Genomic DNA, 24,202 nt, shown 5'->3' on the forward strand with positions numbered 1-24,202 from the left:
ATGTCTGTCTGTGTGTGTATATACAATGTGTGTGTGTATATGTATGTCTGTCTGTGTGTGTATATACAATGTGTGTGTGTGTGTATATGTATGTCTGTCTGTGTGTGTATATACAATGTGTGTGTGTATATGTATGTCTGTCTGTGTGTGTATATACAATGTGTGTGTATATGTATGTCTGTCTGTGTGTGTATATACAATGTGTGTGTGTATATGTATGTCTGTCTGTGTGTGTATATACAATGTGTGTGTGTATATGTATGTCTGTGTGTGAATATACAATGTGTGTGTGTGTATATGTATGTCTGTCTGTGTGTGTATATACAATGTGTGTGTATATGTATGTCTGTCTGTGTGTGAATATTCAATGTGTGTGTATATGTATGTCTGTCTGTGTGTGAATATACAATGTGTGTGTGTATATGTATGTCTGTCTGTGTGTGTATATACAATGTGTTGGTGTATATGTATGTCTGTCTGTGTGTGTATATACAATGTGTGTGCATATGTATGTCTGTCTGTGTGTGTATATACAATGTGTGTGTGTATATGTATGTCTGTCTGTGTGTGTATATACAATGTGTGTGTGTGTATATGTATGTCTGTCTGTGTGTGTATATACAATGTGTGTGTGTGTATATGTATGTCTGTCTGTGTGTGTATATACAATGTGTGTGCATATGTATGTCTGTCTGTGTGTGTATATACAATGTGTGTGTATATGTATGTCTGTCTGTGTGTGTATATACAATGTGTGTGTGTGTATATGTATGTCTGTCTGTGTGTATATACAATGTGTGTGTATATGTATGTCTGTCTGTGTGTATATACAATGTGTGTGTGTATATGTATGTCTGTCTGTGTGTGTATATACAATGTGTGTGTATATGTATGTCTGTCTGTGTGTGTATATACAATGTGTGTGTATATCTGTCTGTGTGTGTATATACAATGTGTGTGTGTATATGTATGTCTGTCTGTGTGTGTATATACAATGTGTGTGTGTGTATATGTATGTCTGTCTGTGTGTATATACAATGTGTGTGTATATGTATGTCTGTCTGTGTGTATATACAATGTGTGTGTGTATATGTATGTCTGTCTGTGTGTGTATATACAATGTGTGTGTGTTTATATGTATGTCTGTCTGTGTGTGAATATACAATGTGTGTGTGTGTATATGTATGTCTGTCTGTGTGTGTATATACAATGTGTGTGTATATGTATGTCTGTCTGTGTGTGAATATTCAATGTGTGTGTATATATGTATGTCTGTCTGTGTGTGTATATACAATGTGTGTGTATATGTATGTCTGTCTGTGTGTGTATATACAATGTGTGTGCATATGTATGTCTGTCTGTGTGTGTATATACAATGTGTGTGTGTATATGTATGTCTGTCTGTGTGTGTATATACAATGTGTGTGTGTGTATATGTATGTCTGTCTGTGTGTGTATATACAATGTGTGTGTGTATATGTATGTCTGTCTGTGTGTATATACAATGTGTGTGTATATGTATGTCTGTCTGTGTGTGAATATACAATGTGTGTGTATATGTATGTCTGTCTGTGTGTGTATATACAATGTGTGTGTATATGTATGTCTGTCTGTGTGTGAATATTCAATGTGTGTGTATATATGTATGTCTGTCTGTGTGTGTATATACAATGTGTGTGTATGTATGTCTGTCTGTGTGTGTATATACAATGTGTGTGTATATGTATGTCTGTCTGTGTGTGAATATTCAATGTGTGTGTATATATGTATATCTGTCTGTGTGTGTATATACAATGTGTGTGTGTATATGTATGTCTGTCTGTGTGTGTATATACAATGTGTGTGTGTATATGTATGTCTGTCTGTGTGTGTATATACAATGTGTGTGCATATGTATGTCTGTCTGTGTGTGAATATTCAATGTGTGTGTATATATGTATATCTGTCTGTGTGTGTATATACAATGTGTGTGTATATGTATGTCTGTCTGTGTGTGTATATACAATGTGTGTGTATATGTATGTCTGTCTGTGTGTGTATATACAATGTGTGTGTGTATATGTATATCTGTCTGTGTGTGTATATACAATGTGTGTGTATATGTATGTCTGTCTGTGTGTGTATATACAATGTGTGTGTATATGTATGTCTGTCTGTGTGTATATACAATGTGTGTGTATATGTATGTCTGTCTGTGTGTGAATATACAATGTGTGTGTGTATATGTATGTCTGTCTGTGTGTGTATATACAATGTGTGTGCATATGTATGTCTGTCTGTGTGTGTATATACAATGTGTGTGTATATGTATGTCTGTCTGTGTGTGTATATACAATGTGTGTGTGTGTATATGTATGTCTGTCTGTGTGTATATACAATGTGTGTGTATATGTATGTCTGTCTGTGTGTATATACAATGTGTGTGTGTATATGTATGTCAGTCTGTGTGTGTATATACAATGTGTGTGTATATGTATGTCTGTCTGTGTGTGTATATACAATGTGTGTGTATATCTGTCTGTGTGTGTATATACAATGTGTGTGTGTATATGTATGTCTGTCTGTGTGTGTATATACAATGTGTGTGTGTGTATATGTATGTCTGTCTGTGTGTATATACAATGTGTGTGTATATGTATGTCTGTCTGTGTGTATATACAATGTGTGTGTGTATATGTATGTCTGTCTGTGTGTGTATATACAATGTGTGTGTGTTTATATGTATGTCTGTCTGTGTGTGAATATACAATGTGTGTGTGTGTGTATATGTATGTCTGTCTGTGTGTGTATATACAATGTGTGTGTATATGTATGTCTGTCTGTGTGTGAATATTCAATGTGTGTGTATATATGTATGTCTGTCTGTGTGTGTATATACAATGTGTGTGTATATGTATGTCTGTCTGTGTGTGTATATACAATGTGTGTGCATATGTATGTCTGTCTGTGTGTGTATATACAATGTGTGTGTATATGTATGTCTGTCTGTGTGTGTATATACAATGTGTGTGTGTGTATATGTATGTCTGTCTGTGTGTGTATATACAATGTGTGTGTGTATATGTATGTCTGTCTGTGTGTATATACAATGTGTGTGTATATGTATGTCTGTCTGTGTGTGAATATACAATGTGTGTGTATATGTATGTCTGTCTGTGTGTGTATATACAATGTGTGTGTATATGTATGTCTGTCTGTGTGTGAATATTCAATGTGTGTGTATATATGTATGTCTGTCTGTGTGTGTATATACAATGTGTGTGTATGTATGTCTGTCTGTGTGTGTATATACAATGTGTGTGTATATGTATGTCTGTCTGTGTGTGAATATTCAATGTGTGTGTATATATGTATATCTGTCTGTGTGTGTATATACAATGTGTGTGTGTATATGTATGTCTGTCTGTGTGTGTATATACAATGTGTGTGCATATGTATGTCTGTCTGTGTGTGAATATTCAATGTGTGTGTATATATGTATATCTGTCTGTGTGTGTATATACAATGTGTGTGTATATGTATGTCTGTCTGTGTGTGTATATACAATGTGTGTGTATATGTATGTCTGTCTGTGTGTGTATATACAATGTGTGTGTGTATATGTATATCTGTCTGTGTGTGTATATACAATGTGTGTGTATATGTATGTCTGTCTGTGTGTGTATATACAATGTGTGTGTATATGTATGTCTGTCTGTGTGTATATACAATGTGTGTGTATATGTATGTCTGTCTGTGTGTGAATATACAATGTGTGTGTGTATATGTATGTCTGTCTGTGTGTGTATATACAATGTGTGTGTGTATATGTATATCTGTCTGTGTGTGTATATACAATGTGTGTGTGTATATGTATGTCTGTCTGTGTGTATATACAATGTGTGTGTGTATATGTATATCTGTCTGTGTGTATATACAATGTGTGTGTATATGTATGTCTGTCTGTGTGTGAATATACAATGTGTGTGTGTATATGTATGTCTGTCTGTGTGTGTATATACAATGTGTGTGTGTATATGTATGTCTGTCTGTGTGTATATACAATGTGTGTGTATATGTATGTCTGTCTGTGTGTGAATATACAATGTGTGTGTGTATATGTATGTCTGTCTGTGTGTGTATATACAATGTGTGTGTGTATATGTATGTCTGTCTGTGTGTGAATATACAATGTGTGTGTGTATATGTATGTCTGTCTGTGTGTGTATATACAATGTGTGTGTGTATATGTATATCTGTCTGTGTGTGTATATACAATGTGTGTGTATATGTATGTCTGTGTGTGTGTATATACAATGTGTGTGTGTATATGTATGTCTGTGTGTGTGTATATACAATGTGTGTGTGTATATGTATGTCTGTCTGTGTGTGTATATACAATGTGTGTGTGTATATGTATATCTGTCTGTGTGTGTATATACAATGTGTGTGTGTATATGTATGTCTGTCTGTGTGTATATACAATGTGTGTGTATATGTATGTCTGTCTGTGTGTGAATATACAATGTGTGTGTGTATATGTATGTCTGTCTGTGTGTGTATATACAATGTGTGTGTGTATATGTATGTCTGTCTGTGTGTGAATATACAATGTGTGTGTGTATATGTATGTCTGTCTGTGTGTGTATATACAATGTGTGTGTGTATATGTATATCTGTCTGTGTGTGTATATACAATGTGTGTGTGTATATGTATGTCTGTCTGTGTGTATATACAATGTGTGTGTGTATATGTATATCTGTCTGTGTGTGTATATACAATGTGTGTGTGTATATGTATGTCTGTCTGTGTGTATATACAATGTGTGTGTGTATATGTATGTCTGTCTGTGTGTGTATATACAATGTGTGTGTGTATATGTATGTCTGTCTGTGTGTGTATATACAATGTGTGTGTGTATATGTATGTCTGTCTGTGTGTGTATATACAATGTGTGTGTGTATATGTATGTCTGTCTGTGTGTGTATATACAATGTGTGTGTGTATATGTATGTCTGTCTGTGTGTGTATATACAATGTGTGTGTGTATATGTATGTCTGTCTGTGTGTGTATATACAATGTGTGTGTGTATATGTATGTCTGTCTGTGTGTGTATATACAATGTGTGTGTGTGTATATGTATGTCTGTCTGTGTGTATATACAATGTGTGTGTGTGTGTTTGTCTGTGTTTGTGTAGGTGGAGCCTGGCCCTGGAGGAGATGGGGAGAGAAGGCCATGAGGGGGTAATGGGAGAAGGCTATGATGCCTGGGGTGATGGGAGAAGGCCATGAGGGGGTAATGGGAGAAGGCCATGAGGGGGTAATGGGAGAAGGCCATGAGGGGGTAATGGGAGAAGGCCATGATGCCTGGGGTGATGGGAGAAGGCCATGATGGGGTAATGGGAGAAGGCCATGAGGGGGTAATGGGAGAAGGCCATGATGCCTGGGGTGATGGGAGAAGGCCATGAGGGGGTAATGGGAGAAGGCCATGAGGGAGTAATGGGAGAAGGCCATGATGGGAGTGATGGAGAGACGTCAGTGATGGGGTGAAGGCAATGATGGGGAGAAGGGAGTGATGGGGTGAAGGCAATGATGGGGAGACAGCAGTGATGGGGTGAAGGCAATGATGGGGAGAAGGGAGTGATGGGGAGAAGGGAGTGATGGGGTGATGGAGCAGGCAAGAAGGGGGTGATGGAGCACTCATTCAAAACCTATGGTGAGTTGAGTCACATTATAAATGTTATTTAATTATAAGTATGCACTGCTACACTACAACCGTGTCCATAGCCCCGCCCCCTTATGACCAAAGCCCCGCCCCTGCCACACCTCCATCCCTGCCCTGCCGGGCCATGGAAGAATGGTCTTGCTTGAAACCGGTCCCTAGTGCAAAAAAGGTTGGGGACCACTGCGATAGAGCACTTGTGGGGAGACATCAAAAATGCCGCTTCTGAGGCAAAGCCAACAAATGGCAAACAATTGTGGGATGTAGTCCGAACATCCCGGGCTGGAATAACAGGGGACGGGGCCAGAAGTTGGGTGACTCCATGCAACATAGATGTGAAGCCGTTCTAAAAACTGTGGGTAACAACGAAATATTATCACAGGAATGATAAAACCTCAAAAAAATATTGTGAGTTTGTAAAGACAAATGCAGATGCTGCTGGTTTTTTAGAACGGCCCTATGTTCATTTTTTATTTTATGTAGTTAAAACCTATCTCCATGACTAAGAGTGCAATAAACGCACTTGACACACATCAGGTTACTGTTTTTTTTTAATATGGCTTGATTTGCCGTAATAAACTTTTTTATTTTTTACTTTTTGGAGTGCCGTCATTTTTCCTTTTTCAAAAATTATCTACATTTCTCTTCCTGTTTTGAGTTAGAGAACAGTGTGCAGTGTCCCCAGTGCTGGAAATAAAAACTAGGAGAAAATATTGTGAGATTAACTCAGGTTTGTGCAAACATTGCTATTATTTTGTATGAGAGAGGGGTGAGGGACGTGGAATGTGACAGGTGGAGATACATATTCTCAAATGCCATGTCTCTCACCACCCTTATAGCACCGTGCCTCGCCCGTCACCGCCGCAGCCCTGATACTCACCAGTTAATGAAGTCAATGCCATGCTCCTGTCGGCGCTCCTGCTCCCCCTAATGTTTAAGAGGAAACGCCAAACTTTGTAAAAATATTTGTCATATCTTACTTCATTGTAAACAAATATAAAAAAACGAACAATAAAAATTTACATTTTTTCAATTGATGGCACCTTCCCTTTAAGCTTTTTATTATCATTATTATTTATATCAGGGGTCCTCAAAATACGGCCCGCGGGCCACATGCGACCCACCGAGGACATTTATCCGGCCCATCTCAAGGGGCCCCGAGCAGCCTCAACTACAGCGGCCCCTAGACCCAGCTGACATTGAACTTCACTACAGTTCAGTGCCAGGGGGTCCTATAATCGCGGGCGGAATGACGAGGTGCAGCGAGGAAAGGCGATGCGCTGCCACTCCAGAAGACTTGCGGCCCTCCGTATGCAGCACAGACGACGTGATTGTCATCATGCCGCCTGTGCCAGAAGAAGATGGAGTCGAGCGGGCGCCTCTTCAGAGCAGCGGGGGACATAGGTGAGTACTGGTCATTTTTTTTATTTTAATGCTGAGTCCGGTGTATCACGCGGACCTACTGTATGCTGCCTATTGGGGACCTATGATGTCTATTGGGGACTCTCACACCACGCCAGTCTGAGCCTGAGGTAAAAGCAGAATCCCACCAATATGGGCACTGGTGAGGCTGAAGTCATATGGACTGGCAAGGCTGCATTGATGGGCAGTGCAGTCTGTATGTCTCTGTGTGGGCAATTTTATTGCTGGCATAATTTTTGTCGCGCTGTATATATATTGGTATTTTACTAATAGCAATTTGTAATTCCTAGGAAACAATGATATCAAGAAACAGAACAATTGCTTCACTTGTTAGGACCAGCAGTGACAGATATGGAGCCGGACGTTGACCATCTCATTAGCCATAAGCAGGCCCAGCGTTCCCACAGAAATACCGGTAAGTTTGTAGATTTAAGGTATTTCTGTGGGAACGCTGGACCTGCTTATGGCTAATGAGATGGTCAATGTCCGGCTCCATAATTTAGATTTGTTCTTCATTTTAAATATTGTATTTGTTCCTGTTTTTTTTTTTTACTTCAAAATAAGATGTGCATAGGAATTTGTTCATAGGTTTTTTTAAACTATATTCCGGTCCTCCAATGGTCTGAGGGACCGTGAACTGGCCCCCTGTTTAAAAAGTTTGAGGACCCCTGATCTATATTACAGCACCAATTATTCCATGGCGCTTTACATGTGAGGAGGGGTATACATAATAAAAGCAACTACAATAATCTTGAACAAAGCGAGTTACTATTTGTCTATTCCATGGAGATCTGATATTTTCTTGCAATTGTTTGGCCAACAGCTTTCCTGCAGCCTCCCCCAAGTTCATTTTAAAGAGATTAACATGTTTTGAAACCCACTGATTCCATTAGTTAATACTATGTTGATAGAAGGTCTTTTTCTTTCTTCCAGAACAATGATCTTTTAACTAAAGCATTAAGTGTCTACAGAGAGCAACCAGGAACCTGTGATCTAGAAAACTCCACATCATGGGGGGCTCTGGTGATAAGCTGATGAGTGGGGTCTCCCCTCCAATAACGTTATCTGAAGATATAGTAACAAAAGCCATATTCAGCTGAGAACAAGTGCTGGCATCAGGTAGTCTGTTAAACTGTAAAACGCTGCGGAATATGTTGGCGCTATATAAATAAAGATTATTATTATTATTATTATTAGGTGTCCCACTCCCTGGACATGATCCAGAAACAAATTAGAACAGACTCCATAATATAAACATATTTCCGATTCCCAGAATCAAATATACTGGGACGAAACAGGACCAAAACTAACATTCGGGACACCCATACATATTAGAAGACCAAAAAACAGGGTGTAAATCCCATATATATAAAAATACAATACTTTATTAGACAATGTAATACAATATCACAAACATGATTAATTACATGATACGAGGGAAGGGTAAGCAAAAGGATACGTCACACCAGGTCTGAAAGAATGTATAAGAAGGTGGGGGAGCGGCGACTACTACACATAAATCATAATAACCGTCAAAAAATTACAAAAAAGTCACATATAAAATGAGGCCAAAATTTGTATTGAATAAAAATAAATAATAATAACAAGTGGAAAGTAAGGTCATAAGAGAGCAGTACTAAGAAATTAATATAGGAAAACCTTATGGCTAAAAGAGCCAATAGGAAAAAGTAATCTCCCAGTAAATAACAAAGAATAGCCACAAAATATAAGTATTGCCACTCTTACCCATAGTACCTCTACTCAGAAACCCAGGACACGCAGCCCCAACGCGCGTTTCGCGTTGGCTTCCTCGGGGGGCTGTGTCTTATGTGTGTCCATACTGCTTTAAATACATTGCAGGATAAGGCGTCCACCTGTGACTCAATTAACGGCGCATGTCATGCCGCCGCGACCCGGAAGTTGCGACGCGCCCGGCGCTTTATGATGAGGCAGGTCAGGGGAAAACTCCCCGCTGACGTCAGAGGCCTGCATACATCATTGGTAGAGCGCCCAACGCGATGCTCCGGCGCCACGGCCACAGAGACATGCACACTCGTCACTTCCGGTACCGGAAGTAACCGGACCGCCATTTTGGATGTGGGAAAAGACGCCAACAATATAAAAACTTGTACACACCGAAATGCAAAACAAGAAGGACATAGATAGAATGGACCATGATAGTGTAAAAATGTGTGCACTATGAAAATATATATAATGTACATTATAGTGCAAATAGTGACGCAATAGTACAGTGTAAAATATATGAAAATATAAGGGATCGTGCAAAAAAACACTAAATAGTGATAGAATTTATTATATAAAGTGGCAACAGACTAATAACAATATAGTTGTGACTTGAGACATGGTCCATTATTCAGTCTTTCAATTCAATCATAAGATGATTCCAGCAGAAATCTTAATGTGTAATATCTAAAAAGCAGAGTAATACTAGAAAAGAAAAAAGAGAATATGGGATTTACACCTTGTTTTTTGGTCTTCTAATTTCCCTGGACATGATCGCCTAGGGAGCTCGGGGATACGTGGGCTGCACAACGGAGCCTCGAGGGGGGGCGCATGTTTGAGACCCCTAATCTAGAACTTGACCTGGAAAACTTGGGTGGAGAGATGAGCTAGTGACCATCATCTAGTGTCTTATGACTATGCCACATCTCCAACGGGGAAGTTAGTATGGCGCTCCAGCAGAGAGAAGATGCCCCTCTGGCAGAGAGAAGGTGCCCCTCCGGCAGGGAGATGGTGCCCCTCCGGCAGGGAGACGGTGCCCCTCTGGCAGAGGGATGGTGCCCCTCCGGCAGGGAGATGGTGCCCCTCCGGCAGGGAGACGGTGCCCCTCTGGCAGAGGGATGGTGCCCCTTTGGCAAAGAGATGGTGTCTGTCCGGCAGAGAAAAGGTGCCCCTCCAGCAGAATGTGCCCCTCCGGCAGAGTAGTACCCCTTCGGGAGAGAGATGTGCCCCTCCTGCAGAGAGATGGTGCCCTTCCAGCAGAAAGAAGGAACCCCTGCGGCAGAGAGAAGGTGCAGCTCTGGCAGAGAAACAGCGCCCCTCCGGCAGAAAGACGGTGCTGGCAGAGACAGTGCCCCTCCGGCAGAGAAAAGGTGCCGCTCTGGAAGAGAAACGGCACCCCTCCGGCAGAAAGACGGTGCTGGCAGAGACAGTGCCCCTCTGGCAGAGAAAAGGTGCCGCTCTGGAAGAGAAACGGCGCCCCTCCGGCAGAAAGACGGTGCTGGTAGAGACAGTGCCCCTCCGGCAGAGAAAAGGTGCAGCTCTGGAAGAGAAACGGCGCCCCTACGGCAGAAAGATGGTGCCAGCAGAGACAGTGCCCCTCCGGCAGAGAAAAGGTGCCGCTCTGGAAGAGAAACGGCACCCCTCCGGCAGAAAGACGGTGCTGGCAGAGACAGTGCCCCTCCGGCAGAGAAAAGGTGCCGCTCTGGAAGAGAAACGGCGCCCCTCCGGCAGAAAGATGGTGCTGGTAGAGACAGTGCCCCTCCGGCAGAGAAAAGGTGCAGCTCTGGAAGTGAAACGGCGCCCCTCCGGCAGAAAGACGGTGCTGGTAGAGACAGTGCCCCTCCGGCAGAGAAAAGGTGCAGCTCTGGAAGAGAAACGGCGCCCCTACGGCAGAAAGATGGTGCCAGCAGAGACAGTGCCCCTCCGGCAGAGAAAAGGTGCCGCTCTGGAAGAGAAACGGCACCCCTCCGGCAGAAAGACGGTGCTGGCAGAGACAGTGCCCCTCCGGCAGAGAAAAGGTGCCGCTCTGGAAGAGAAACGGCGCCCCTCCGGCAGAAAGACGGTGCTGGCAGAGACAGTGCCCCTCTGGCAGAGAAAAGGTGCAGCTCTGGAAGAGAAACGGCGCCCCTCCGGCAGAAAGACGGTGCTGGTAGAGACAGTGCCCCTCCGGCAGAGAAAAGGTGCCGCTCTGGAAGAGAAACGGCGCCCCTCCGGCAGAAAGACGGTGCTGGTAGAGACAGTGCCCCTCCGGCAGAGAAAAGGTGTCGCTCTGGAAGAGAAACGGCACCCCTCCGGCAGAAAGACGGTGCTGGCAGAGACAGTGCCCCTCCGGCAGAGAAAAGGTGCCGCTCTGGAAGAGAAACGGCGCCCCTCCGGCAGAAAGACGGTGCTGGCAGAGACAGTGCCCCTCTGGCAGAGAAAAGGTGCAGCTCTGGAAGAGAAACGGCGCCCCTCCCGCAGAAAGACGGTGCTGGTAGAGACAGTGCCCCTCCGGCAGAGAAAAGGTGCCGCTCTGGAAGAGAAACGGCGCCCCTCCGGCAGAAAGACGGTGCTGGTAGAGACAGTGCCCCTCCGGCAGAGAAAAGGTGCAGCTCTGGAAGAGAAACGGCGCCCCTACGGCAGAAAGATGGTGCCAGCAGAGACAGTGCCCCTCCGGCAGAGAGAAGAGAGAAGGTGCCCTTTTTTTGGCGGATCCGTTTTTTCCCTATAGACTTCCATTAGCAGCGGATTTTGACTGACGGTCGTCCGTTGCATCCGTTTTTTGATGGATCCGTTTGAATTTTAGCGTCCGCCGGCTGGAGTAGACGGACAATGTAAAGTTGTTTTTCAGCAGCGGACCGCTATTTTAAACTGCGCATGCCTGGAAGATTCCTTTCATGCAGCTTAACCCTAAACGGTGTTCCGGAAGCTGCAAAAAAGGTCTCTCTCTCTCCAGAGATCGGTTCCTTTAAATTTCATGCAGTTAGTGGCTGTAGCGGATCTGTCCAAGAAACGGATCCGGTGGCATCCGTTTTTTCACACTTTGGCGGTTTGCGACTGACGTCAAACAACTGAAGTGTGAAATAGACCTAAGGCCTCGTTCACAGATCAGTTTTTTCCAATCAGTTGCAATCCGTCAAAGTTAGAAAAAAAACGGATCCTGCGCAGATTGTGAAAAACTGATGAGACGGATCAGGTTTTTTTGATGGATCCGCAGCAGCAGCTGTAGCCTGAGATAAACTTTGTCCCTTGAGCTTCGAGACAGAGACAGAGAGAGAATTTTTATATGTGCCAGAATGGAAACCGCAGCTGTAGGGGTTAAATTAAAGAGATATTTTCCGGGCATGCTCAGTTTTAAAAATGGAATTCGTCACCAGATTCCGTCTTTTGACGGACAGTGACGGATCCTGCGCCCATAGGCTTCTATTATAGCCAACAACGGGCGGTGCTGGATCCGTCACTGTCCGACTTTTCAACGTAGACAAAAAACGTTCCTACGTCTGTTGTCTCTGGCCGACGGGCGAAACGTGCGGCCATCCGTCGCTAATACAAGTCTATGAGAAAAAAACGGATCCAGCAGCATCAGTCGCCAAATCCGTTTTTTTTTTCTAAATGACGGATTGTGACTGATGGCAAAAAACTGATGTGTGAAAGTGGCCTTAGCCACAGCCATTAATGTTGGGGGTGGAGGGGGCGCTCAGCTTTATAGACCTATAAAACAAAAAAATGGATTGATTAAATTACAAGTGCAAACCACAGGGAAAATAGCAAATCCTAAACAAGAACTACAAGAACCAGCAGGTTTTTATTTTTCCAATAGGACCCACTCTGCCCCCCTGCCCTCGGCGTGAACCCTCCTGCCGCCTCACAGTCTCTGCAGCTCAGACGATAAGAGGGGACTCAGGAGAAACTTTGTGTCCGGGGACCGGATGTCACCATCTCCTGTCTGCTGAGCTCTGGCCAGGTGTTCAAGCGCCATCTTGTGTCCGCCTTGCGGTACTGCAGCTCCGATCCATCGCTTTACTTTGCTTTTGCCACCGTCAGGTAAGAAGTAGTTGGCGCTAGAATAAGTTGGATCCAAAAGTTTGTGAACCCCAGAAATTGGATTAGCGTCTCTACAGAATTAACATACAATGATCAGGAGTAAAAGTAACACTTGGGTGCTATGTCAGCAAACAATAGTCTATTGAAGTAGACAGCACCTGGCAGTGGTGGGGTTAATAGTTATCGGATGGCTCCTTGCAGGGGGCGCTGGGATGGGGGTAGGGGGGAGGTGACAGGCATGGAGTATTTAATCTGCTGTCCCCTTGTAGAGACAGCATCACACAGCAGAGACGGCAGACCATGGCATTCAACATGTGGAGAGACTACCTGGGCCTCAGTGCCATCCTCAGCACAGCGCCGGCCAGCCGCCTGGAAGCAGCAGCAGATGATGGCACTCCACCACCCATGCTGGCCACAGCAGAGATGGCATGGGACAGCATGGCACCAGAGGTGGCAGCATCCACCAGTCAGCCAGGAAGGAAGGGCAGGAGGCCGCGCAGGAGCCCACTGCCACCTCTGGATCCTGGCCCCGCAAGGACCGAGCTGGGCTGGTGCTCCTTCTGCAAGCACAATGGGGAGGCCCCCAGCTTCTACACTGCCCACCCCCTGAAGGACCACAATGGGAAAGTGCTGTGTCCGGTCCTCAGGAGCTACATCTGCCCTCAGTGTGGGGCCACGGGCAGCAAGGCCCACACCAGGAGATTTTGCCCTTTCACGTCTGAGACTTATACCTCTGTGTACAAATCCACAGCCAGGAACCAGAACAAGAAGATGGCACCATGAAGGAAGTACCTGGATACTGAGGAGGAGACGGACTTAAACATCATCCTCCAGACATCACACTGGCACATCCCTGTTTACCACCCCACCTCCAGGAATCCAGGTGGGATTTTGTGGACACTTGTCATCAGTCTAGACTGGCACATCCCTGTGCACCTCTCCACCTCCAGGAACCCAGGTGGGATTTTGTGGACTCTTGTCATCAGTCCGCACTGGCACATCCCTGTGCACCTCTCCACCTCCAGGAACCCAGGTGGGATTTTGTGGACACTTGTCATCAGTCTAGACTGGCACATCCCTGTTCACCACCCCACCTCCAGGAACCCAGGTGGGATTTTGTGGACACTTGTCATCAGTCTGCACTGGCACATCCCTGTGCACCTCTCCACCTCCAGGAACCCAGGTGGGATTTTGTGGACACTTGTCATCAGTCCGCACTGGCACATCCCTGTGCACCTCTCCACCTCCAGGAACCCAGGTGGGATTTTGTGGACACTTCAGTCTGCACTGGCACATCCCTGTGCACCTCTCCACCTCCAGGAACCCAGGTGGGATTTTGTGGACACTTCAGTCCGCACTGGCACATCCCTGTGCACCTCTCCACCTCCAGGAACCCAGGTGGGATTTTGTGGACTCTTGTCATCAGTCCGCACTGGTACATCCCTGTGCACCTCTCCACCTCCAGGAACCCAGGTGGGATTTTGTGGACACTTGTCATCAGTCTAGACTGGCACATCCCTGTTCACCACCCCACCTCCAGGAACCCAGGTGGGATTTTGTGGACACTTGTCATCAGTCCACACTGGCACATCCCTGTTTACCACCCCACCTCCAGGAACCCAGGTGGGATTTTGTGGACACTTGTCATCAGTCTGCACTGGCACATCCCTGTGCACCTCTCCACCTCCAGGAACCCAGGTGGGATTTTGTGGACACTTGTCATCAGTCCGCACTGGCACATCCCTGTGCACCTCTCCACCTCCAGGAACCCAGGTGGGATTTTGTGGACACTTCAGTCTGCACTGGCACATCCCTGTGCACCTCTCCACCTCCAGGAACCCAGGTGGGATTTTGTGGACACTTCAGTCTGCACTGGCACATCCCTGTGCACCTCTCCACCTCCAGGAACCCAGGTGGGATTTTGTGGACACTTGTCATCAGTCCACACTGGCACATCCCTGTGCACCTCTCCACCTCCAGGAGCAGCAGATTGCTTGTAGCAGGCACTGGTTCTTGTCACTTCTTTTGGTTTTTATTCTGCACTTTTTTTCTTACTCTCGTGTTATTTATATTTTTAAACATTCGCTCCGTATTTATACTGTTGGTAGCTGCCTTAGCTGTATATTTTGGGCACTTTATCTGTGGGCATTGCCTGTTCTGTTATTTAAAGCCGATGTTAATAAAGTAAAGCCACTTTTATTACTGACCTTCTGCGTGCCGTGTGTTTTATGGGAGACTTGGGGTATGTCTCCACTTGCCGGATTACATCCTGATTTGCTGCGGATTGGACGCTGTGTACTTTCAGATGTTCCAGCATAGTGGAGGGGATTTTATGAAATGCCGTCTCCACTATGCGTCCTAAGACGCGGGTGTCACACCCGAAATTATGGACATGCGGAGCGTCTTTTTAGACCGCAGCATGTCTATTTACCTTGCGGAGACGCTCCGTGTCCACCAGGTAAACAGCCTATTCTATGTATACACTGCGGCGATTCCGGATGTGTTCAATGAGCCCATCCGGAATCACAGAAGGGGGCGGCGCTTTGGGGAGAGAGGGTTTCCACTCCATCCAAAGGGCAAGGAATGTGCTACGTGGAAACTCATCCTTCATCTATTAAGCATTTGGTTTGCAAAAAATATCCATGGTCTGGGTATTATTGAGAAGCACTACAAGTCCCAGCTGTCCACGTATACGAGATCGTCAGGTGTGGTGACATTATATTATATATTATGAATAATGTAGAATTAAAGACTTTCTGGAGAGTTAGGAAAAGTGGTTCGTATGTGATCATGTTAGAATTTAAAAGGGAACTCCACCTTCTATTACACTGATCCATGTATGATTATAGTATCAGTCCGGTCATTGCCTACAAGGTGCCGGAGACTCCGCTCATACACCTTCTCATAATCGGTGGCTCATCTCCAGATGTGAACGATTAATCTATGGCCAGAAGAGCAGCGCACCATCAGCCGCCATCTCCAGGCGTATACGAAGTATTAGCACCGTGTGCACGCCCACTTGTCATTTATGTGATAAAACTGCTCTAATAAAAATTTGGGTTTATCTTGGAGGGGCGGACAGAGCACAGAAGGGGTAATACCGTACGCAGGGACCCCACTATAGAGGCCATTAGCCGTGACAATCTGTGTCCGTGGGACAACCCTAACTGCTTCATGTTGGAAAGCTCCAGGGATTGAGCAGGTTCTGTTCCTTTTTCACTTTCTTTCTGTCAAATAAGCGTTGACAACTCTGGATTTCAGAAATCCACTGTCAAGTGTCTTTGGGACAACTTGCAAACCCCAGTCCAGAAAAATTGTGAATCAGAACATTCATCTATCAGGTCCCTGGATAATGAAACGGTAACTTGGTATATAATTTATGTTTCACAAAACCGATAGAAGAGGGCCCAATACTGACCCCTGTGCTACCCAACCAGTAACTGACTTCTTCAATACTGCCCACCCCCCTCCTTGTGGCACTTCACTGGTGACTGACCCATGCAGTATTGACATTCATAATATCCCACAAATGTTGTATTCCCAAGAATGTTGTATCCCATGTTGCGTTCCCGTGCAGGTCGGTGGGCACGTCAAAACTCCGCATACGGATGCATCCCCATACAACGCATGTCTCTGCATACCCAATGTTAAATATAGGTACGCAGGATGCATGCGGCAGTAGGCGGAGTTTAAGGCAGGACGTACGCATCCATCCGCAGACAAGTGTGAACTTAGCCTAAGTGTGACATTTCTGGTATTCCAATGGTCAACATGACCCCCTCCAATGCTGACCCCTGTAGTATCCCACTAGTAACTGAGACCGCTCCAGTACTAAAGCCTGTGGTGTCCCACTTGTAACTGTGACCCCTCCATTACTGAACTCTAGGATACCTCACTAGTAACTGGGACCCCTCCAGTACTGACCTCTGTGATACCTCACTAGTAACTGGGACCCTTATAATACTGACCTCTGTGATACCTCACTAGCAACTAGGACCCTTTCAGTAGTGACCTCTGCAATACCCCACTAGTAACTGGGACCCTTATAGTCACCTCTGTGATACTCCAATTGTAACTGGAACCCCTCCAATACTGACCTCTGTGATACCTCACTAGTAACTGGGACCCCTCCAATACCGAGTCCTGTGGTACCCACAAGTAACGGTAACAGTCTCTGATACCGACTCCCGTGGTTCCCACAAGTAACGGTAACCCTCTCTGATACTGACTCCTGTGGTACCCTACTGGTAACTCAACCTTCCAATACTGATCCCTGTGGTATCCCACTAGTAATTGGGACCCCTCCAATGTTAACCATTGCAGTACCCCACTAGTAACTGATACCCCACCAATACTGATCCCTGTGGTACAACGCTAGGTAACTGATAGGCAAAATTCATGATCCACACCTTCTGGTCCATTCTGGAAGGCACTTCCTCATTGATGTCATACTTACCAGCCTATAGTTTTTGATGGGGTCAACACTATAATTTTCAGAGAATCTCTGTCATGAACCGGTGTTGGTACGTGACCAGTGTTGTGTGTGAGGGGGGCTGGCAGACTGCTCATTTCAATAGCTAAGCCAGCCTCCTTCTCATAAGAGATGAATAGGGAGAGAAGGAGACTGGGTTAGCCACTGAAATAAGTAGTCATCCGGCCTCCTTTACAAGAACTGACCCGACACCTTGCACCGCCACAAATCGGCTGTGAAAATCTCCAGCAATGGCCGGATGTACACAGTGTACGGCGGGGACCTGGGGAAGTGGCCATTGCTAAAGGTTATAACAGCTGATTGATGGGGGTTCTGGGTGTCAGCCCCCACCAATGTGATCTTGATGACCTATACCAAGGTTTAGGTAATTAACATTGTTGTAATGGACACGCCCAATAATAGCTCCAATTCGTCCTATTAGTTCAGCTGGCTCAGTGGTTACTACTGCCAAGAACAGGATCTACATGCATTGCACGTTTTCCATGTGCTACAACACTATGTGATTACTTAGTTTCTTATGTCTTTCCCTGTAAGACCTGTTTGTATCGCATCTGGGGGCAAATGAGTGGGGAAAAAAATCAATCACCACCAATTTATGTCTGTAACATCATTATATGGTTAAAAAAAAGTAACAAATAAAAACAAATAAATATAAAACTGCTTTACAGATGTACTGCAACCCACACCGGGGGTGACACTGATGCCACCCTCCACTGAAAACAACAGCATACAACATGGAAATATAAAAACAAAGTTGTCCACGTTGTCACTTCTCACGGTGCCTCTTTCCACACGTGGCCCCTCTTCCTGGGGGGATGTCGCACTCTCTTCTGCCTGAGATCTCGATAAGTGCTCATAATGAGACGACTACAAGAGAGAGGAGCCGAGAGTTATCACATCACATACAAACAGTATGAAGAGTAGTATTATAGTAGCTATATTCGTGTACATAGGGGCAGTATTATAGTAGTTATATTCGTGTACATAGGGGCAGTATTATAGTAGTTATATTCGTGTACATAGGGGCAGTATTATAGTAGTTATATTCTTGTACATGGGGGGCAGTATTATAGTAGTTATATTCTTGTACATAGGAGCAGTATTATAGTAGTTATATTCTTGTACATAGGAGCAGTATTATAGTAGTTATATTCTTGTACATAGGGGCAGTATTATAGTAGTTATATTCTTGTACATAGGGGCAGTATTATAGTAGTTATATTCTTGTACATGGGGGGCAGTATTATAGTAGTTATATTCGTGTACATAGGGGCAGTGTTATAGTAGTTATATTCTTGTACATAGGAGCAGTATTATAGTAGTTATATTCTTGTACATAGGGGGCAGTATAATAGTAGTTATATTCGTGTACATAGGGGCAGTATTATAGTAGTTGTATTCGTGTACATAGGGACAGTATTATAGTAGTTATATTCGTGTACATAGGGGCAATATTATAGTAGTTATATTCTTGTACATAGGAGCAGTATTATAGTAGTTATATTCTTGTACATAGGGGGCAGTATTATAGTAGTTATATTCGTGTACATAGGGGCAGTATTATAGTAGTTATATTCGTGTACATAGGAGGAGTATTATAGTAGTTATATTCTTGTACATAGGAGCAGTATTATAGTAGTTATATTCTTGTACATAGGGGGCAGTATTATAGTAGTTATATTCGTGTACATAGGGGCAGTATTATAGTAGTTATATTCGTGTACATAGGGGCAGTATTATAGTAGTTATATTCTTGTACATGGGGGGCAGTATTATAGTAGTTATATTCTTGTACATAGGAGCAGTATTATAGTAGTTATATTCTTGTACATAGGAGCAGTATTATAGTAGTTATATTCTTGTACATAGGGGCAGTATTATAGTAGTTATATTCTTGTACATAGGGGCAGTATTATAGTAGTTATATTCTTGTACATGGGGGGCAGTATTATAGTAGTTATATTCGTGTACATAGGGGCAGTGTTATAGTAGTTATATTCGTGTACATAGGGGCAGTATTATAGTAGTTATATTCTTGTACATAGGAGCAGTATTATAGTAGTTATATTCTTGTACATAGGGGGCAGTATTATAGTAGTTATATTCGTGTACATAGGAGCAGTATTATAGTAGTTATATTCTTGTATATAGGGGCAGTATTATAGTAGTTATATTCGTGTACATAGGGGCAGTATTATAGTAGTTATATTCTTGTACATAGGAGCAGTATTATAGTAGTTATATTCTTGTACATAGGGGGCAGTATAATAGTAGTTATATTCTTGTACATGGGGCAGTATTATAGTAGTTATATTCGTGTACATAGGGGCATTATTATAGTAGTTATATTCGTGTACATAGGGGGCAGTATTATAGTAGTTATATTCGTGTACATAGGGGCAGTATTATAGTAGTTATATTCTTGTACATAGGGGCAGTATTATAGTAGTTATATTCTTGTACATAGGAGCAGTATTATAGTAGTTATATTCTTGTACATGGGGGCAGTATTATAGTAGTTATATTCGTGTACATAGGGGCAGTATTATAGTAGTTATATTCTTGTATATAGGGGCAGTATTATAGTAGTTATATTCTTGTACATAGGGGCAGTATAATAGTAGTTATATTCTTGTACATGGGGGCAGTATTATAGTAGTTATATTCGTGTACATAGGGGCAGTATTATAGTAGTTATATTCTTGTACATAGGAGCAGTATTATAGTAGTTATATTCTTGTACATAGGAGCAGTATTATAGTAGTTATATTCTTGTACATAGGAGCACTATTATAGTAGTTATATTCGTGAACATTGGAGCAGTATTATAGTAGTTATATTCTTGTACATAGGAGCAGTATTATAGTAGTTATATGCTTGTACATAGGAGCACTATTATAGTAGTTATATTCGTGTACATTGGAGCAGTATTATAGTAGTTATATTCGTGTACATAGGAGCAGTATTATAGTAGTTATATTCTTGTACATAGGAGCAGTATTATAGTAGCTATATTCGTGTACATAGGTGCAGTATTATAGTAGTTATATTCTTATACATAGGGGCAGTATTATAGTAGTTATATTCGTATACATAGGTGCAGTATTATAGTAGTTATATTCTTATACATAGGGGCAGTATTATAGTAGTTATATTCTTGTACATAGGGGGCAGTATTATAGTAGTTATATTCTTATACATAGGGGCAGTATAATAGTAGTTATATTCTTGTACATAGGGGGCAGTATTATAGTAGTTATATTCTTGTACATAGGGGGCAGTATTATAGTAGTTATATTCTTGTACATTGGGGCAGTATTATAGTAGTTATATTCTTGTACATAGGGGCAGTATTATAGTAGTTATATTCTTGTACATAGGGGGCAGTATTATAGTAATTATATTCTTGTACATAGGGGCAGTATTATAGTAGTTATATTCTTGTACATAGGGGGCAGTATTATAGTAGTTATATTCGTGTACATAGGGGCAGTATTATAGTAGTTATATTCTTGTACATAGGAGCAGTATTATAGTAGTTATATTCTTGTACATAGGAGCAGTATTATAGTAGTTATATTCTTGTACATAGGAGCACTATTATAGTAGTTATATTCTTGAACATTGGAGCAGTATTATAGTAGTTATATTCTTGTACATAGGAGCAGTATTATAGTAGTTATATGCTTGTACATAGGAGCACTATTATAGTAGTTATATTCGTGTACATTGGAGCAGTATTATAGTAGTTATATTCGTGTACATAGGAGCAGTATTATAGTAGTTATATTCTTGTACATAGGAGCAGTATTATAGTAGCTATATTCGTGTACATAGGTGCAGTATTATAGTAGTTATATTCTTATACATAGGGGCAGTATTATAGTAGTTATATTCTTGTACATAGGTGCAGTATTATAGTAGTTATATTCTTATACATAGGGGCAGTATTATAGTAGTTATATTCTTGTACATAGGGGGCAGTATTATAGTAGTTATATTCTTATACATAGGGGCAGTATAATAGTAGTTATATTCTTGTACATAGGGGGCAGTATTATAGTAGTTATATTCTTGTACATAGGGGGCAGTATTATAGTAGTTATATTCTTGTACATTGGGGCAGTATTATAGTAGTTATATTCTTGTACATAGGGGCAGTATTATAGTAGTTATATTCTTGTACATAGGGGGCAGTATTATAGTAATTATATTCTTGTACATAGGGGCAGTATTATAGTAGTTATATTCTTGTACATAGGGGGCAGTATTATAGTAGTTATAATCTTGTACATAGGTGCAGTATTATAGTAGTTATATTCTTGCACATAGGGGGCAGTATTATAGTAGTTATATTCTTGTACATAGGAGCAGTATTATAGTAGTTATATTCTTGTACATAGGAGCAGTATTATAGTAGTTATATTCTTGCACATAGGGGGCAGTATTATAGTAGTTATAATCTTGCACATAGGGGGCAGTATTATAGTAGTTATATTCTTATACATAGGGGCAGTATTATAGTAGTTATATTCTTGCACATAGGGGGCAGTATTATAGTAGTTATATTCTTATACATAGGGGCAGTATTATAGTAGTTATATTCTTGCACATAGGGGGCAGTATTATAGTAGTTATAATCTTGTACATAGGTGCAGTATTATTGTAGTTATATTCTTGTACATAGGGGGCAGTATTATAGTAGTTATATTCTTGTACATAGGAGCAGTATTATAGTAGTTATATTCTTATACATAGGGGGCAGTATTATAGTAGTTATATTCTTGTACATAGGGGGCAGTATTATAGTAGTTATATTCTTGCACATAGGGGACAGTATTATAGTAGTTATATTCTTATACATAGGGGCAGTATTATAGTAGTTATATTCTTGCACATAGGGGGCAGTATTATAGTAGTTATATTCTTGTACATAGGAGCAGTATTATAGTAGTTATATTCTTGTACATAGGGGGCAGTATTATAGTAGTTATATTCTTGTACATAGGGGGCAGTATTACAGTAGTTATATTCTTGTACATACAGGACAGTATTATAGTAGTTATAGTTTTGAACATATTCATAGTCTAATCATATTTCTTGATATTCACTTGATATTTGACAGCTCCATGATAAGACCTTGTACAGTAGAGGAAGCATCTTCTGTTCTTCTTTCCGGGGGTCTGTGAACAATGAAAAAAATAATACTTATATTGGGAAAGCCAGGAGAAGTCCCCGCCAGTGTCTTATCCTGGTGAGATTGACTCCAGCCATGAAGCTAATGTGTGCCACCCAATGTAACACTGGCACACCATGCAGGACTATGAGGAAGCTAAGCTCAGCACTACACTTACCAATGATGACCTGTCCTGAGCCGCAGGTCACGTTTCCTGTGTTTTACTATCACACATTGTCCTTGATCTTCTGTGGCAAACATCTGATATGTGAGAGGCAGGGGAGACCTTGAGGGTCTTTAATCCATTTACTGTTTATCCTGATCAGTTTTGCCATTGAATACAACCCTCGCACCCTTCCCCCATCACGTCTAGGCTGACTGCAATAACACAACCCAAGGGAAGGGCGGACCACTCCAGACAATGGGACAATGGAGAACTCAGACAAGTTGCAGAAAAAGAGATAAAGTAATGAGTTGGCTGACACCTGGGAGCCTATGTACCCTCTGATAACACACAAATATTTTAAGGAATATAAAAAAAAATACTAAAGTTTGTTCATTTTCCAGTTCAAAAAGAAACTAAGGTAAAAAAAGAAGCAATATTGGGTATCGCCTCTTCCAGGGACATTATTATATACAGGACCTTGAATGGAGACATTATTACATGCAGGGCCCAGAATGATGACATTATTACATGCAGGTCCCAGAACGGGGATATTATTACATACAGGGCTCAGAATAATAATAATAATAATAATAATAATAATAATAATAATCTTTATATAGCGCCAACATATTCCGCAGCGCTTTACAGTTTAACAGTTTCAAAACACAAGTCATAAGTAACAACGCTAACAATACAATAATTAAAGCAAAATAAGACGAAATAAGACGACCCTGCTCGTGAGAGCGTACAATCTACAATGAGGTGAGGGAGATACAGAGTACAGGTGTGTATTTACAATGGTGTATTTACAATGAAGGTCCAGCCATCTTGCAGGAGTGAAGGATGGATGGAGATAGTGAATGGGCTATGCACGCACACTTGCACAGAGAATGACTTTGATTAGTGAATGTGATAGGCCGCTCTGAACAGGTGTGTTTTGAGGGAGCGCCTAAAACTATGCAAATTGTGGATAGTCCTGATTTCTTGGGGTAGAGCATTCCAGAGGATAGGAGCAGCACGGGAGAAGTCTTGGAGTCGGGAGTGGGAGGTACGGATTAGTGCAGAGGTTAGTCGAAAGTCGTTTGCAGAGCGCAGCGATCGGCTAGGCCGATAGACAGAAATGAGAGAAGAGATGTAAGGGGGGTGCCGCACTGTGGAGAGCTTTGTGGGTGAGAACAAGTACTTTGAATTGGATCCTATAATGAATGGGCAGCCAATGTAAGGACTGGCGAAGAGCGGACGCGTCCGAGTACCGATTACCCAGATGGACGATCCTGGCTGCTGCATTGAGTATGGACTGGAGAGGGGATAGTCGAGTGACGGGGAGGCCAATTAATAGAGCGTTGCAGTAATCCAGGCGAGAGTGGATCAATGCAACAGTGAGGGTTTTTGTTGTTTCCATAGTGAGAAAAGGGCGGATTCTAGAGATGTTCTTTAGGTGTAAGCGGCAGGAGCGGGCAAGGGATTGTATATGGGA

The 24,202-nt window shown here is 42.5% G+C and overlaps 1 protein-coding gene and 1 long non-coding RNA gene across 3 annotated transcripts in view; both read right to left on the minus strand.

The window, feature by feature from the left end:
- The window catches only part of LOC141099331 (uncharacterized), a 31,145-nt gene extending 15,356 nt beyond the window's left edge, over nucleotides 1-15,789 (minus strand). The window contains exons 1-2 of the long non-coding RNA XR_012234474.1: nucleotides 15,099-15,789; nucleotides 6,584-6,630 (exon numbers count right to left, since the gene is read on the minus strand). This is a non-coding gene — a long non-coding RNA (uncharacterized lncRNA). The remainder of the gene's footprint in view (nucleotides 1-6,583; nucleotides 6,631-15,098) is intronic.
- A 2,186-nt stretch (nucleotides 15,790-17,975) lies between these two features.
- Nucleotides 17,976-24,202, minus strand: part of BRME1 (break repair meiotic recombinase recruitment factor 1) — a 55,425-nt gene continuing 49,198 nt past the window's right edge. For both annotated transcript variants that reach the window (XM_073587345.1, XM_073587344.1), the window contains 2 exons: nucleotides 22,495-22,566; nucleotides 17,976-18,250 (listed from right to left, as the gene is read on the minus strand). In XM_073587345.1, the coding sequence (XP_073443446.1) occupies nucleotides 18,157-18,250; nucleotides 22,495-22,566 (166 nt within the window). In that variant the 3' untranslated portion in view covers nucleotides 17,976-18,156. The remainder of the gene's footprint in view (nucleotides 18,251-22,494; nucleotides 22,567-24,202) is intronic.

The sequence above is a fragment of the Dendrobates tinctorius genome, unplaced genomic scaffold (assembly GCF_039654945.1).
Source record: "Dendrobates tinctorius isolate UK_male_01 unplaced genomic scaffold, ASM3965494v1 ptg000099l, whole genome shotgun sequence".
NCBI lineage: Eukaryota > Metazoa > Chordata > Amphibia > Anura > Dendrobatidae > Dendrobates > Dendrobates tinctorius.